Consider the following 14,176-nt stretch of genomic DNA (forward strand, 5'->3'; position numbering starts at 1 on the left):
CAACCTGACTGGTTAGGGTTACGTTGATTGCTCTAAAACAGATCTTTCGGGAACTTTACTTTTCCACATTTAGATCATCCTTTAAATGCTCCTGCAGTAGATTTGGTTATGAGTTACACAGAAAATATAGGAATGCAAATGGTGGAAGTGTTGCTTTATATGTGCAATATTCCTGTTAGACTGAAAAAGGAGCCTAAGTTAAATGTTTTGGAAGTAATATGGCTCTTGGCCCGTGTAGCTTAGTTGTTAGTGCATGGTGCTTGAGTGCTTGTCGCATTGCATGTACACTTAAAATAAAAATACATGTGCCTGGCTAATTGGCAATACTCCTTACAGCACATTAACACCCAGACAAAATTACACATTTAAACTGACATGAGTTGTTTTGGGAGATTTATTTGAAGGGACGGGAAGCTGTTTTCTACACACAATGTTTCTATTTTCATAATATAAGTGTGGTTGAATTAAATATATTTAGTACATTCATTTTATATAGTTTAATGTTAAATACATTTATCTTTTTTAATCTGAGAAACATTATTCTCATCCAGGGGATAGAAAATTCGGTTTTAGTGCTATAGATGTAAGCTTCTTCTAGCAATTGTGCTTGTCAATGAATTCCACCAGGACATTTTGGAACTGCCCTACCTGTTTGGAATATTGAATGTTGATTTATAGCTCCTGGTGACTCAACTGTAAACATTTCTGCTGTGGCAGTAAAACAGTGAACAGAAACACAGAGCTCCAGTCAGTTTTAAAGTATATTGCTAATTATAAATATGAAGGCATCGTATTTGGGAAAAGACACCCCCACAACCCCTACACCTCACCCAAGACCTGTTATTAATTAATTTGACAATTGAGGAAGTTGAGGAGTCTAAATTGTTCAGATAGACAATCTATGTTTACTAGTTAACAGTACAGTATAACGTATTTTCATGACAAGGTGTTGCCCTGCTTTTTTGACATCTCAGTCAATCTGACAGATCTTAAAGGCCCTAGGTTTGTAGCAGCTGTACTAATATCCAGTTGTGTGATCAGGTGCAGCAAATAACCCACTAAGCAAAATAATTTGAAAGATGTCTTTTCAACCCCTTTTTAAACATAAAGACATCTCTTCAGCATCCTTCCATTGCTCAGTTGGAAGGACATTGCATGGTTCAGAAAAAACAACTTTTACACTTAGGAGTACAGAGATTATGAATGCCAGTTACACACGTCAGCCTCACTTGGCTCTAAATTTAAAAGACACTGTCTGCATCATTATGGGTCTTTGTATGTGGTGTAGACTTTTTGAAAGTAACACAGTTGAAGCAGCTGGTACCACGACACTCATCCAAACCGTACGAAACATGCTACCAGAAGAATCTTTACAGTACCCCAGTCTAGAACAGAGGCTGGGAAACATGGAGTATTAAAAAGCTTGATCTGGCCAAAATATGATTTCCAAAAGAGATCAGAATCTCTGTCTCCAGACTAATTTGCCATGATTAAAATAAATCACAGCAATACACTTTGATGAGGATGTCATATCGTACAATTTTCATATGTCCTGGGACTCCCTATATGGGGGTCCTCAATACCTTTTGATGTGGATTTGGTGGATCCTGGAATGGAAAAGATATAAAGATGATAGTGTCTCTGTCATTATCTATGACCAGTAACAGAGGGTTCAGAAACAGGAATATCAATCCTAGTAAACCCTTGGGATATTAAATGCAAGCGATGGGGATATTATATAAGCATTCAATAGTCTTCTATATGCTGTTTTACTCTCAGTTCCTTGTTACAATACAACCAAAAGCAACACTAGCCATGAGTTTGCAGCCTGTGCTGTCCAAACACTGAGTAGAGACAAGACACGTGAGTCCATCTGGTTTGTGATTGTTTTTTACGCCGCCCCCCCACTGCTTTGTAGATACACTAAAAAGTTTGGCCTATAAGGTGGTGTAGCTGTCTGGTGTGCCCAGGTACACATAGAACACAGCATGCACACTCATCTGTCTTTTTTTAACATCACAAGAGATTGTAATGAAAGGGACATATTTTTACTTTTCACAAAACAAATCTTTACTTTTTGAGTGGTATTATAGGCTATGTGTTTTATCCAGTGCTTGACTTGGGATAAAATAAATGCAGGAACTGACAAATCGCACATTAGACTACATTCATCAAAATGTATGTGTTAATAAGGCATGTTCCATTAGACTATGCTATCCCAGTCATCCCTGATGGCTTCTTTGCCTAAAAAGGAAACGGAACATGGTTTGCCTAAAATTAGAAGGACCAGAACGCCGTTCCGGACCATTCCGGCCTAAGTCAAGCACTGGTTTTATCCAGTTTTATTGAATCCTATGAGCAAATATACCATTTATGGACCAAAAACAGTCTTGTAGTCTAAATAATCACCAACAATTCAGGTAAGTTGGATATGTCCAAACACCAAAATGGCAGAAATCCTCCTTTAAAGTAGATCTCATGTTTATTCAACATAATGCAAATTCTGAACTAGGCTATGGTCCAGATAATTACTTGATAAATCACTAAAAAAATGTAGGCTCCGCTATAGGCTCAAGCGGCACACATTTTCCATTCCATTTAGATTAGAGCGCATTTTAACAAACCCATCCCCCTACATACCCAACAGTCTCCTGAAACAAAACACCACCGCCCCTCCCCCTCCTAACGGTTCCATTCACTAGCATTTGCCTTTGCCAAGACACCGCACAAAAGCATCATGTGACCTGGCTGAAAACCGTCTAAGCATTACATCAGCCCAGGAAGTCGACCATCAAAATAAATCGTACCATACACACACATTATTAAATCACGGTATAAATTACTGTTGTTGTTCCTATATTGGTCAGATTAACGTGAGGAGAAATGTAAACGTATTTTTAGAGTTAAAGGACGATTACAAAAATCGATAAGGATAATATAAAAATATCCTACATATATGTAAATATAAACTAATCCAATTCTTAATGTGGAATCACGTTTGTAGCCTAGTAAAATAATATACGCGTGTCATTGGTGTTGTATTTTATTATACAGACGTTTCTTTAATTAGCAATTCTCATCGGACTGTTTAACAATGTGTGCTTTCCCCTTTAAAACGCTCTCCCACGTTTGTATTTAAAATGTGATGTATTTGTTTAGCACACGCCCATTGGTTCTTAGAAATTTGGCGGGGCTGAATTCGTAACGATTGTAGAGACGACATATGTTTTCATTGGCTGGCGTAGCTATTACGTTAGGGTATAAAGCTGTGTTAAAAATAGAAACAGCCCCATTCCTCTGTCTCAAGGTATAGGTGTAGATAACTTGAGCAGCGACAGCTATTTATCAATGTACTGACATGCTTCTGCTTACGAGAACGATGAAGCACAGCTTGCATTTATCAAACGTCAGTTTTTAAAATAAACAACTACATACGTCACTGTTGAACAAACATCAACAACACTGGGGATTTTGGGATTTCCTTCAAGTTTTACCACTTGTTTCCACGAAGACACGTTAAAGACCGGGTGCTTTTGATTATCAAACTCAGTTTTTCAGCGATGGAGTATAAAGTTGAGGCGCATCGGATTATGAGTATTTCACTGGGGAAAATTTATAACTCCCGAGTGCAACGCGGTGGGATCAAACTACACAAAAATCTACTAGTCTCCCTCGTTCTACGGAGTGCCCGGCAAGTATATTTGAGTGACTATTACGGCGGGATATGCTTAAGCGCCCAACAAGCAAGAGCGTGGTGTGAGGGGGAGTACATGGACTCAGAACAAGACAAATCGGTCCCCGGTTCGACGGACAACCGGCCTGAATCAGAAGTACAAAACGAGGTGGCTGTAGATAAAAGGGAGCCCAGCGATGTGGTTGATTGCCCCACGAAACGGCATATAGAAGCGCAAACTAGTGGCAAGCAAGAAAACGCCGATAACGGAGTGTCGGATTCAGGATGCAGCGACCTCAAAACCCCGGAAGAGAGCCCGGAGGCTAATCAAACGTGTAAGATATCCAGTGTTGATGTTACCACTGTCACACCTGACTGTATTAGTATTCATTCAACAAATGTTACAAAAGAAACCACAAAGACACAAATCGACTGCCAGACGGGCGAAATTAAATCAGCGGAGGAACATTCGCACGAACCCAAACCCCCCCAGGCATGTATCACCAGGAAACGGAGTGCAGACGACTGTGAACTCGTAGACTCACCATCCAAAAAAACTAAAGTGTTGAACGCCTCTTTACCGTCTACAAACGGCGAGAAGACCGGGGACGCTGAAGAAATGGACACTAGTAATGTATCGAGTTTAATAACTATATTCGGATCCAGTTTTTCTGGACTCTTGAGTAGTAAAGACGGAGCGGAATCTGACTCCGAGACAGAGGACAGTGACTCAGGGCAAATCTGTTGTGATCAAATGCTTAAAAACCTCAACCCTTGGAGTACAGCAATAGTAGCATTTTAAACTTTAAAACTAGTTTTGATCTGTAATTTGGGTTTTTTAATTAAGATATCACAAGTTCAGTTCTAGGCTACCCGACAAACACGTGGTGGAATGTGAGGGACTCAAGTAGTAAAACTGGAATTCCCCGAACATGAAAGTAGGCCTTTTGTTGCCTGGCACTTCTGTACACGGAACATGTCCTGTTCGAAGACTGAGCAAGAATGCCTTCAGAACTTAGACGAAGAGTGATACAAATATAACCAGTTTCTCATGATGGTCAACACTCTGAAACATGCCTCCATACAAGGCGTCTACATGTTATCAAGTTCAAAATATCAGTTGTTGAAATGTATCCATGAAACGTGAACGTATGTTGGTTGATAGGCCCATTCTTATGTTTTTTGTTTACTATGACAATTACAGGACTGAATGTGACCACTGCTGACGCCGTCTGTTGACATACATATGACAGGTCACGGTTTCCAATTGTCTTTGTTTTAAAAAGACTTGTACATTTGTAATATGGTGCCTGTAAATACTGTTCCCATGTCTTATTATGAATATGTATTTTGGCATCTGCCATGGATTATAATTGCGTGATGCTCACGTATTAAAACATTTTGTCTAACAATTCACTGTTTTTTGCTTTAATTTTTTAATGTCGTAGTGAATGTGGTGTCACAGCAATGTGAAGTGTCACCTAAGAGTGAGTGGCCTAGTGGGAGAGGTATGCTACCATTCGTACAGTAGCCAGTCACTTAAGTAAAATGGGTTTGGCAGTCATAACAGTCACTAGCTTCTATTTATATATAAACATAGTTATTTATAAGCAGTGTCCCTTTTCAAACAGCAATTCAGGTGGTATTGGTAGTGAAATGGTAGTTATTGTTTAAATGTTAACAGTTGATTAGCATCATGGCAGGTGTTCAGAATGCCATGCCACTGATGTTCCAGGTCTAATTAAATGGCAATATATACTACACCATTTATTTCTTATTAAAAAGATAGTGGTTGATAAAAGTATTCAGGAGTTGTTTCTGGTCTGTTGCCAGACCAGATTGTTAGGGAACTTGTCAGGCCTCAAACCAGTTTTTACAGCACGCTGTAAACCATTTCCATTAGGCCTACAGGCATGTCAGCTATGTGTCTCAAGTTTCTACTCTAGCCTTTCCCATGTTAAAGCTAATCCTGCTTAGTGCTCCACAATGGATTTTTACACAGGCATCCCAACTTTGATATTTTCCTAACTGGTCGTTAGAACAATAAGATCAGACTTTTGCCAGCAGATCAGAAATAAACTGCTGTTTAAAGCACACAATATGTTATAAGAATATAACTACCTGTGTACCAGTGACTTAGTGCTTCTAACCTAAAATAATTCACAAAATGTGGCCAGGGATCATCTGTTGAATAATCTTGATCATTCTCTTACCAACGGAACCATATAAACCACACCGCTGGGTTAATTTAAACTTCAATGTCAGTTACGTCTTTCAAGAGGTCATCTTCACAAACACAGCAGACACCACATGACACGCTTACAGTATCCTAGACGTAAATGTACGGACTGTTTTAAAACACGTATCACGATGAGTTTTAGAGATGTGTGTTAATTTTTTTCTTTATATCCTGTAACATGTCATTGGATACTACTTAAACATGCCAAAGGAAATAACACGGTGCCGTCTTGTTGTGGGTACGATGGATAACCAAATTCCTTGAACGTCTCTGCACCGGGCAGACATGTTTCCAGCACCATAGCGGTCCAGTGAGGCTACTCTGGCAATGCAGCGTGGGCTTAAGTGGGATTTAGCCTCCTGTGTCTTGCATGGCCACATTCTTTCACACGGACAAGGCTGCAGGGTATTAATAGCCGACACTCCCCGGAGATGCGACAGAAGGCGCGGCTAATGCTGGCCGGATCCTGGCTAGGCGTACTCACGGTATGTGGGTCACTGCTGACCCAGGACAAGGGCTCTCACAGGTCAGGTGACCGTGCGTGTAGCCAAACACGGGACAAAATGGAGGAGGGGAGCAGTGTACTTGAATCCTGGTTCCTGGGGTGGCAACGCTCAAAACCTGACCCAACTAATCATCAAGGCCTTGGTCAGCTGAGTCAGGTGTTTTGATAGTGCCTCCACAGAATGACGGATTGCACACATTGTGCAATGGGTCTACAGGGCAAGGATTAAAGAACACTGGAATTTAAGTTATTTTGCAAAAGCGTAGTTTGTTGTGTCTTACCCATTTCATTGATTTTGTATATTAAGGCTGAAGAGGGCATAGGAAATGATTTGAGGTAAATATTACAAATCACCTTTTTCAGAACATATCGAGTTGTGATGTGAGTGTGTGTGTGTGTGTGTTCGTGACAGTACCATAGAAAGTAAGTATGCATGAAAGAAATCTACAGGTGTGGGAAAGATGTTATTGTCTGATCATGTTTTATGCTGCATGACTAATTGGCATGTGATGCAATTAGTCAGCCATCGTCCTCTCTCCTAGTCCTGAAGCAGACCAAGGATAGGTTGCATGCATGTCACCACATGCCTGGCTCCTTTCAAGCTAAACACAAGCAGCTGTCCATCCCATCACGCTATGAAACCAGTTGGCCCCACTTCCAGAATTCCAGATTCCTGGAAAAAGACAGGAGAGAAATGTAGAGAAGAGAAGTGAGTTGCGAAACCATTTCCTGCTGAGGAACTGTGTGTGTGTGTGTGTGTGTGTGTAAGAGACAGATTGTTATCTAAAGGCTAAATATAAAGAGTAAAAGGGAAGTGTTGGTTTGATAAAAACAAACTCACAGTGATAATAAGCTGATGTAGTGTGTTTATCGTTTGCTAGTGCTTAGTGTGTGTTTATCGTTTGCTAGTGCTTAGTGTGTGTTTATCGTTTGCTTGTGCTTAGTGTGTGTGCTTAGTGTGTGTGTTCTTAGTGTGTGTGCCTAGTGTGTTTATCGTTTGCTAGTGCTTAGTGTGTGTGTGCTTAGTGTGTGTGTGCTTAGTGTGTGTGTGCTTAGTGTGTGTTCTTAGTGTGTGAAGGCTGGTGAAAAATAAGTATTCAACTAACCCTCTAGCCAACAATGTATTAATGAAACTGTGGCAATGTAAAATAGAGATAGTGTACTTGTTTTTTTTATATACAAACAACAAATATTTTAACTTAATTAGCTACAAAATAACCAGATCTCTACAGGCTACAACACAGAGATAGGCAATACTATAAAAGACATGGATGGATTATGACAAGGTGTTTTGACCCTGGTCACATTTGGCTATGTGAGGTTAGAGGTCACAGCTACTCCCTCTGTGGCATACTTTTCTTTAGTTCATCTGAAACCTCTCTAAAGCAGCAGCCAAACAGCCCAATCAACAGCCCTGAACATGTCCGGACAAGTTCTGCTACAATAACCCCTTTGTTATCAGAAAGTAAGGGAAGACAAGAGATGTAATAGTCTAGACTTCATCAGTTAGATTAATATATATTCTTTACAAAGCCAAATGGGCCCATCATTCATTTATCAGACTGTCACATACCTTTGTTTTACTTGTTTACCGGCTTGCAGTTTCCTTGATTGATGTACACAAAGCTGAGCTGACACTTGTGCATCTTGTACCAGCACACAGCCTTGAGATTGAAAGCATGTGACTATGTAGCCAGAGGAGCGGACTTCTAGAAGATCGTAAATCTATTCTATACACACACACACACACACACACACACACAGTGGGAGAAATCCCTCTTCTTCAGAGCTCAATGGGGTGATTGTCCAAAGGAATCAATGCTGTGTGTTGCTGAAATGAGCAAAACCCTATAAAAGCTATCCAAAACACCAAGAACACAGCATCGTGAGAATGCCCTTGCAGATGCTATCGAGTTATGAAATTTTTTTACTTCACATATCCCCTTGATTATACCGATAGGTCTCTGTGAGCCCCAGGAATGCTTGTGGGATCTCACATTTCCTACCAACTCAATCAGGGGTTGAGATCTCAATGTTAACACCAAACGTTCTTAAAAGGCAAGAACAGATTTAAGTGATAGAAAAACATTTAACTTGCTATTTAAAGTCAAACAGTAAATAGACACAACTTCAGCCAAAAGTTGTCAGGTATACAATACTACCTGGCTTCGCCCCCCTTGAACCATAACAAAGACAATGCTGCCTTTCCTACTCTTATATAAAAGGAGTGAAAGAGGCCCCTCAATATGGCCCCATTCATTCACGGCTATGTGACCCTGGTTGGAGCCCAGACAAACTGAGGTCTTTGTTTATCTTGGGAACTTGCGGAGCACAGGAGGCGGGTGGGGGAGGGAGTTGTCAGGATGGGGGTGGGGGAAAAGGGAATCGTCGACGGGGGGAGGGGTATCCTGGGAAAAATGCCAGGGTGGGATCAGTGTCAGGGTTGGGCTTCCTGAATCGGAGGCGGTAGAGAGGGAGGGAGAAAGGAAGGCTGGGAGAGAGAAGGATGGGAGGGGGTCTTGGTGGACTGCTGGAATGGTGGATATTTCCTAACAAGCGAAGACATCAGAAATAGATACAACCAAAGAAGTATGTGTTGTTGTGTAAGAATATACACTACAGAGTACAAACACAGAAAGGAAGGCCCAAAACGCTCATTCAAAAAGGAGCAGTTATTCATTATTGAGCACAGACACAAACATACACACAGTCTGGACTCGTCTAACCCCATGAAAAGCCCATGAAACACGATCATTCATGGCCAGCGCTAAGAGCAGTGTGTTGGCAATGTTCTGTTCTCTATCTACAATGGTCTCAGGGGGAGGAGGTTAGCATGTCTCAGGTTTCCTGTTACAGAGGAACTCCCCACATCTGTGTCTGGCCTTACTTACTCCACAAGCTCCAACTTGTTCAGGAAGAAAAAGAGAGTGGGATAAAAGAAAGAAAGGAATATAGAAAAAATATTACAGCGATGAACGACTGTTTGAGCATGAGACGAGTACCTTTTATCACATTTCATTGTTTTGTGTGTGTGTGTGGGGGGGGGGGGTATTATTACGGATATGTCTTTCTTAAGGAGGTCTGTCCGCAGGGAGTTTAAAGAAACAACTGGCTGGTCAGACAGACCGTGCATTCACTGACTAGGTTCAATGAGTTTCCCCCTCAAATAGAAACAGCGATTGTCCGTCTTTGTTTGGACTCATTTGCAATCAATTTGCCGCCCATTGACTTGAATGTGTAGCCACTGAGAATACAACAAAGTGCGACATTGTGTTTCCAAATACACGTTTAGATAATGAAAGGGCTGCACCGTGATAGCGGCATATCACCAAGATAAACGCAGACAGACTTGGGTGGTTGGAAGGTTATACGAACGTATTTGAATGTCTGCCTTGTGGCTACAATTGACCTGGATTTGGACGCTGAACGCCAGCCGTGAAAAGCTCCTCATATTTGTATTTAGTAGAAACCTGGTTAAGCATCAGAACTATAGTGTAAGATTTCTGTTAACACGCCATGAATCTCCTACCTTTATGGATCAGCAAACACTAATTATTTACTGATTTATTTTATCCCTGCATTGTTATTTATGTTTAATCATTATTTATTTGAGTACATTTGGAATATATTTCCAGACAAAAAAAGAAAGATTGCCCACTCGTCCAACCGTAACGACTTAAAGCCTTGTCCTTTTCTGTTTGTCTATCAGTTTGCATTGACTTTGACACTTGCAGTACTATGCTTTCCACCCTGGACTAGCAAATACTATTCTGGTCTTGTTTGGTAAGGGAAGACGAGGAGGACACTAGTCATGTTATTGCTGACATTCAGTCTTGTAAATGTTAAAGGAAGTACTCTACAGAGTGCTTTGCACAATAGATTCATCGCCTCCAGCTAGTACCAGTCTTGAAACGGATTGCTTAGCACTGTTTGAGTACATTCTCTGTGACTCAGTATAGATCCTCTGTTGAGATGAGATGGGTCATTGTTGTCAAAGGGGTAGACACAATTACTACAGATAAATTCCCTGTATTGTTTTCATTTAGGAAGTACTGCACCACTGTCTGTCGACCACGGTACAAAGGTGACATGCAGTTTTGATACCATGGTTGTTAACTAGGCAGAATGACCACTGCTTTGTGAGAGGATCAAGTTCGCTGTCTTGAGACTGTGGAGGGAACATTCAAGTTTGGCCCGACTGTTTCTAACGTGGTGAATTAATTGTTTTAGAGCTGTAGTGTTACTAAGGAGACATAACAAGCTGCCAGCGGGAGGGAGGGAGAACAGCGTGGCCTAGTAACCAATGGTAGCAGCTGCCCAGACAACAAACAGAGGTGGTCACTTTTCAAAGGCTTTATACCTCTACTGCTGGCACTTTCAGAAATCTTTTTCCATCTGCAAGAATAATTTCTGTTATTTATTATGTGAGATCAGTTTAACAGCCGCACACGTGTGCCTGCACACTTACACATGCAGGGAAACGTGCAAAAACGCATATTTGGTTTTCTGTCTTTGTGGGGACCAGAGGATAGAATTCCCTATTTTCACCTTCGCCTAACCTTTAACCCTAACTTCCAAAACCTAACCTTTAAGCCTGAACTTACCCTAAAATCCAAACCCTAATGCTTAAACCTAAAAGAAACCCCAATTCGAACGATAACCCCAAAGTTTTACTCTGAATCTGATTCCACATCCCCACATGTAAAAAACCAGGATCTCACGCGCGCACACACACACCCAGACACACACAATGAAACTGTGACATCAGAAATATATACTTTAGAAGATGCTACTGTTGCAGTAATATTCATTAAATTTATCATCCAGTTACAAGCGCACACACTTCCATCTGCGGTAAGCTCTATATCAACTTGAATGTCCAGCGTAGTGGCCACATACTTCCTCTGCCTTAACTCCTTTCACATTGTCTCTGTCTGCCAAAAGACCAAAACAAAACAGTGTGATGGCAACTAGGCAACGGTGATGTAATACCAGTGCTGTTCTCTGCCTCAGGGCCATATGGAGATTAGCGAGTATAGCTTCAATACTTATAGGCTGGCCACTTCATCGGTCACACCTCCGAATCCCTAACCACTCCCTCGGCTGAGCTGTTGCTGTTGTTGTCGCTATCCGTGGCAGAACATTCGTCAAAACAGATTAGCGAGAGTGTTTGTGTGTAAGAGACGGGGAGTTGGGGCAAGGGGGATGGGAGAGACGGGTGTGGATGATCGTGACCTTTACTACGATGTGCAGTGTGTTGATGATCACGGTTAGAGAATTTATGGACCCCCCCCCCACTACTTATTATCTTATGGGGCACCTGTCTGGGACATTGACAACCAGTAACTCTAAACCGCACCACCCTGTTAACTGTCACATCTAAACTGTCTATTAACTACTGTCAATTAAGTCATGTCTGTGTTCATATGTGTCTTTGGGTGTGCTTGTGTTGGCGTGTGTCTATGTCTGTATATGTGTGTCTCCGTGTGTGTGTGTGTGTGTGTACAGTGTGTACAATCATGTCTGGTTCTTGTTTTTGTATACTTGCGCAGACCAAATATCCCCACAAGTATAGTGAAACAAAGACAAACTTTTTAGGTCCCCATCAGAAAACAGTTTATATTAGCCTTAAGGAGTTAGGTTAAGAGCAAAGGTAACAATTCAGGTTAGGAATTAAGTGCTTGGGGCTAGCTAGATAGTATTTAGAATTGAAATACTTTTTGAAATATCCCATTAGGATATTTTTATCTCATAGATCTCGTCCTGTTTCCCACAAAGCCTGACAGGGTAACCAGGTCAGGGGACTTTACTGGACTCACAAGACAGCTTGTCTGTCTGTCACACACCCTGCCCCAGTGACCTCCCAAGGAATGGCAGGGTGTGTGTGCGTGTGCGGGTGTGGGTGTGTGTGTGTGTGTGTGTGTGCACGCGCATGCACGCGCATGATCCAATCACTTCCTCTTTCATGGCCAAGCTAACCAATGCTTGAGGAGACTATAGGATTTTAGAGAAAAAGACTCAGAGTGAGCTGAAGAGAGAGAGAGAGAGAGACAGAGAGAGAGACAGAGATACAGAGATACAGCGAGGAGAGGGATAAGGAGAGGGGAGGAGACAGGAGAAAGAGGGAAGGAGAGGGGAGGAGACAGGAGAAAGAGGGAAGGAGAGGGGAGGAGACAGGAGAAAGAGGGAAGGAGAGGGGAGGAGACAGGAGAAAGAGGGAAGGAGAGGGGAGGAGACAGGAGAAAGAGGGAAGGAGAGGGAAGGAGACAGGAGAAAGAGGGAAGGAGAGGGGAGGAGACAGGAGAAAGAGGGAAGGAGAGGGGAGCAGACAGGAGAAAGAGGGAAGGAGAGGGAAGGAGACAGGAGAAAGAGGGAAGGAGAGGGGAGGAGACAGGAGAAAGAGGGGAGGAGAGGGGAGGAGGGAAAAAGACCAAACTGTTGATTGTGAAGGGATCTCAGACCCCCAGGTGAGACCAGATAGGAAGGCTTACATCAGAGATTAAACTCTCTAATCATGAACTGACCAATCAATTGAATAACCCGTTTTATGACGAAGTAGACCAGTTCTGAGGTCTGATGGTAGTCGGTCCTACCATTGTCCGTTGTAGCAAAGGGCCTGTTTACATTACATGACTTTCCTGAGACATGTAGAAGAAGACGCTAGATTATTTTGTTGCGTAAAGTTGCAGATATTGATGGATCGAGAAAGGCACCTTCTAAAGTAGCATGTACCACATTTTTTAACAAGCCCCCTCAGAGTTTTGCAGGCGTGAAGACAATTGTTTTGGAACTGTATCATGTTCCTGTGTAGTGTGCATGCATATCGCTCGATTTTCCCACAATTGGCGGCCATAATCCTGCTGTGGTACGTCTCGAACATGCTGGTATGCAAACTAAACTAACTAAGATAAGTCCAGCGTTTCATTCTCTCTCGTAATGTAAACAAGCCCTAAGTTAAAAGCATTAATGGTGCTTTTAACGCAGGAGTAGGGGGTTTGATTCCAGGGAACACTCCTTAGGAAAAGGGTTTTTACACTATGATAGGCTGTAAATTGTATTCACAGCTGACTGTAAGTCACTTTGCCAAATGGCATGTTTAATTATCTATTGTAATATATGTTATATCTTACGGAGCATCTCACCGTGACATCTCTTTCTTGGGAACAGAGACGTTCCTATCTACGCTTTGGAGTTGTGGGACCACGGCTGTCAGCGAGAATACACCGTTAAACCACACCAGCACTAACACCAAGAAATACTATATACAGGCATTCGAGACCATACCTCCAAGTAGCCAGTGTAGCATGGTCAGAATATACGTTAAACCACACCAGCACTAACACCAAGAAATACTATATACAGGCATTCGAGACCATACCTCCAAGTAGCCAGCGTAGCATGGTCAGAATATACGTTAAACCACACCAGCACTAACACCAAGAAATACAGTACGTCAAGATTTTGTAGTGATTTAATCAAGATTTTGACTGGCATACTATACACATCAAATATGATACAGTGTGTATATATATATATATATATATATATATGTATATGTGTGTGTATGTATGTATAGCTCTGAAAAAAAGTTAGAGACCACTCCTAATTTTTCTTAAATCAGCATCTCTACATGTATGGCAGCCATTCCATTCCAGTGTCTGTTAAATTCCAAAACAGGCACACCTCATTTTACTTAATGAGGTACTGATTAGGTGATTTCCTGAACCAAATCTAATTTAACAAGGAAAAGTATAACAAA

At 41.6% G+C, this 14,176-nt stretch overlaps 1 protein-coding gene across 1 annotated transcript; it reads left to right on the forward strand.

Moving 5' to 3' along the window:
- The first annotated feature begins 3,278 nt into the window (after positions 1 to 3,278).
- ier5 (immediate early response 5) lies at positions 3,279 to 5,089 on the forward strand. The gene has a single exon (XM_010871412.5). It carries the CDS (start codon positions 3,561 to 3,563, stop codon positions 4,473 to 4,475), a length of 915 nt encoding a protein of 304 aa, XP_010869714.3. The 5' UTR covers positions 3,279 to 3,560; the 3' UTR covers positions 4,476 to 5,089.
- The last annotated feature ends 9,087 nt before the right edge of the window (positions 5,090 to 14,176 follow it).

This window comes from Esox lucius, chromosome 8, assembly GCF_011004845.1.
Source record: "Esox lucius isolate fEsoLuc1 chromosome 8, fEsoLuc1.pri, whole genome shotgun sequence".
Lineage (NCBI taxonomy): Eukaryota > Metazoa > Chordata > Actinopteri > Esociformes > Esocidae > Esox > Esox lucius.